The following is a 2,936-nucleotide window of genomic DNA, read 5'->3' on the forward strand; positions in this document are numbered from 1 at the left end:
CCCAAATTTTCAAGAAGTACTCCCTCCGTCCCAAATTATATTTCGTCATTTTTTTGGTCCGTCCAAAAGAGAATGTTGTTTTTCTTTATTTGACAAGTTTTTACAAAACATAATTATAATTTTACCTTTAGTGATCCACTTGACTTTAAATACTATTATTTATTTTTTTCAATTAAAAGTGATTTCACTTGATTTTAAATGCTACTTTACTCCCCTTTTCAAGAAAAGTAATTTTGTAACTTTAATAAAATCAATGTTTATTTCTTAAATATTGTGTCCGAATAAATAACGATATATAATTTGAGACGGAGGGAGGATTATTTAACAAACAAACAAATATTTTGACTATTAAAATATTGCGTAATAAGTGTTGAATTTTCGAAATCAATGACATTATCATTTGCCTCTTTCGAAACAGTCGCGTCATTCATTTGTCTCGTGCTCAAGTTGTGTCCTTGTTTTTAGGCCACGTGATTAAATAATGCACTAAACAAGTTGTCCACTTCTAAGAAGAACCTTATCTCCATTATTCTTTTTTTTTTTTGGATATTCATTATAATATTGAAAGCTAATTATATTTGATTTGTGCAGAACTCATGTTAAGAGCAACGCCTCAGTATAATTTTATATGCTTAAAATTCAAATTTGAGAATTTAATTAGAATATTTTGATATAACTTTGTTTTTATTAAAGAGAGTTTCATATCTCCATCTAAAATGTATAAGTAAATTTAATTGAATTGTAATATAAATATCGAGTTTCAAAGGATCAAAAATATAATAATAAATTATTCATTAATTAACTAAAAAAATTGATACTTATAATTTATTTCGAATTGAATCAGAAGTTCTGATTGAATTTTTTTATGAAACATAAATCCTATTAAAAGCGTTTTCTTTTAAAGTGCATTTCATGATTCACAATTTTAAACTTGTCGGGCCTCATGAATTAGGATTAATCGAGTTTCAATATGAATATCAGATATATACGTACGAATTCGTCGAGCATTAATATTAATATTTAATACACATATTTAAATTAATCGAGATTCAATATTGATATCAGATATATTAATTTAGATTAATCAATCATCAATGTGAATATCGAATATATAAATTTAAATTAATTTAATTTTAGTATAAAATTAAATACATAAAAAAACTCAAATTAATCAAACTTTAACGAAAATACTGAAATTGAGTGAAAACATATTTTAAAATGAAAACATCACAGGTGACACCTTCTCAGATTCATGAATCTAACTAAACCTCTCTTCCCACTCTATATATAACCTCACCCATTTTCCTCTTACAAAAAGCTCAAAATCCCCCTTTTTTCTCTTATCCCAAATCAAACGCCAAAGCTATCACGAATTTACGCAATTAATTGAATTGGATAGATATCGCTTAATCATAGGTTATTGAAAGAATCTCGGACACCCACAAAAAATGAATCAACCAATTTCCACCGAGTTACCTCCGACAAACTTTCCGGCGTATCGCCGGAATTCGAGTTTTAGTCGTCTAATACCGTGTTTAACTGAAACATGGGGCGCTTTACCTCTCAGAGTCGACGATTCTGAAGACATGGTAATTTATGGTTTATTAAAGGAAGCACTTAATGCTGGCTGGTCGCCGTTCAATTTCCCCGCCGTCGAAGTAACGCCGGAATTTATGGCTTCTCCGGCAGAGCCTACGGCGTCTCCGGCGAAGGAAAGATATTATAGAGGCGTCGGATGGCCATTCAGTTTCACCGCCGGCGAAGTAAAATGGAAACCGGCGCCGGAATTAATGACTTTGACGGCGGATGCTACGGTGGTGCCGGAATTAATGGCATCACCGGCGGAGACTACCAAGGCGGCGGCGGAGGCATTAAAAGATAAGCATTATAGAGGAGTAAGACGGCGTCCGTGGGGTAAATTTGCCGCGGAGATAAGGGATCCGGCGAAGAATGGAGCTAGAGTTTGGTTAGGAACATTCGAAACTGCTCAAGAAGCTGCAATAGCTTATGATAAAGCGGCTTATAGAATTAGAGGTACGAAAGCTCATTTAAATTTCCCGAGCCAGATCAGTTTGAATGAACCGGAACCGGTTCGAGTTACGGCGAAAAGACGAGTTTTGCATGAACGGGATAGTCCGTTGGAAAATGATTTGGCGAAACGGAAAAGAAAAAACGGTGTAGCTGAGAAATGTGAGAGTAGATCAAGTGTTGAGCAATTGACGGGTGGACATCAACTATTGGTTACTTAAACAATATTTCATTGGCCGAATTTCAAATTCATTATGAATGCAAAATGTTGGTGCCTACCCAAATACGGGTGAACTTAGATGTTTGATGCAAATACAAATATTTTTGAAGAATAGTTTTTTTTTTACTTTATAATATATTAAAAGTATCATTTTACTTCTCTGCACCTCAAATATATATTAGACTTTTCATACTTATTTATTTCTCAAATTTCATTTTTTAGTATTTCATTTTTTTATTTTTTCTTTTCTCTTATTATTCTATTTTTTGTTTCAATTTTTATTTTTCTAAAAAAATTTATTATTTTATTTTTTATTATTTTCACTTTTTATATCTGTGGGCTTTACAATTAACTCTTTAAGTGATTAATATTATATGTTAATTGTCAAACTAGAATTTAAAAAATAGAAAGGTAGTAAAAGAAGTCATTTTTTCTTTGAAAGTTATAATATATATGTTTTATGTTTTCTTTCTTTATAATAATGAAACAAAGATGGAAGACCTAACTACTTGTCAGTCAAATTTTAGTTTGAAAATAATCATTTGAATAATAAAAATATGATTTAATTTAGTATCATTTTGGACATTCAATTATGAGTGATTTTAGATATTTGAACCCAATAAAAAGTATCTTTAAAAGAATAACCTTACTTACTTTTTAAATATAGTACAAGTACCATTTTGTCCCT

At 30.7% G+C, this 2,936-nt stretch overlaps 1 protein-coding gene across 1 annotated transcript; it reads left to right on the top strand.

Moving 5' to 3' along the window:
* Positions 1-1,251: 1,251 nt before the first annotated feature.
* LOC124895800 (ethylene-responsive transcription factor 1-like) lies at positions 1,252-2,420 on the top strand. Its single transcript, XM_047406223.1, has one exon. The coding sequence runs from the start codon at positions 1,449-1,451 to the stop codon at positions 2,247-2,249; it is 801 nt and encodes a 266-aa protein (XP_047262179.1). The 5' UTR covers positions 1,252-1,448; the 3' UTR covers positions 2,250-2,420.
* Positions 2,421-2,936: the final 516 nt, after the last annotated feature.

Source organism: Capsicum annuum, unplaced genomic scaffold, assembly GCF_002878395.1.
Source record: "Capsicum annuum cultivar UCD-10X-F1 unplaced genomic scaffold, UCD10Xv1.1 ctg997, whole genome shotgun sequence".
Lineage (NCBI taxonomy): Eukaryota > Viridiplantae > Streptophyta > Magnoliopsida > Solanales > Solanaceae > Capsicum > Capsicum annuum.

Coding starts and splice junctions, on each gene's coding strand:
- LOC124895800 (XM_047406223.1), top strand. CDS start 1,449: ATGAATCAACCAATTTCCACCGAGTTACCTCCGACAAACTTTCCGGCG.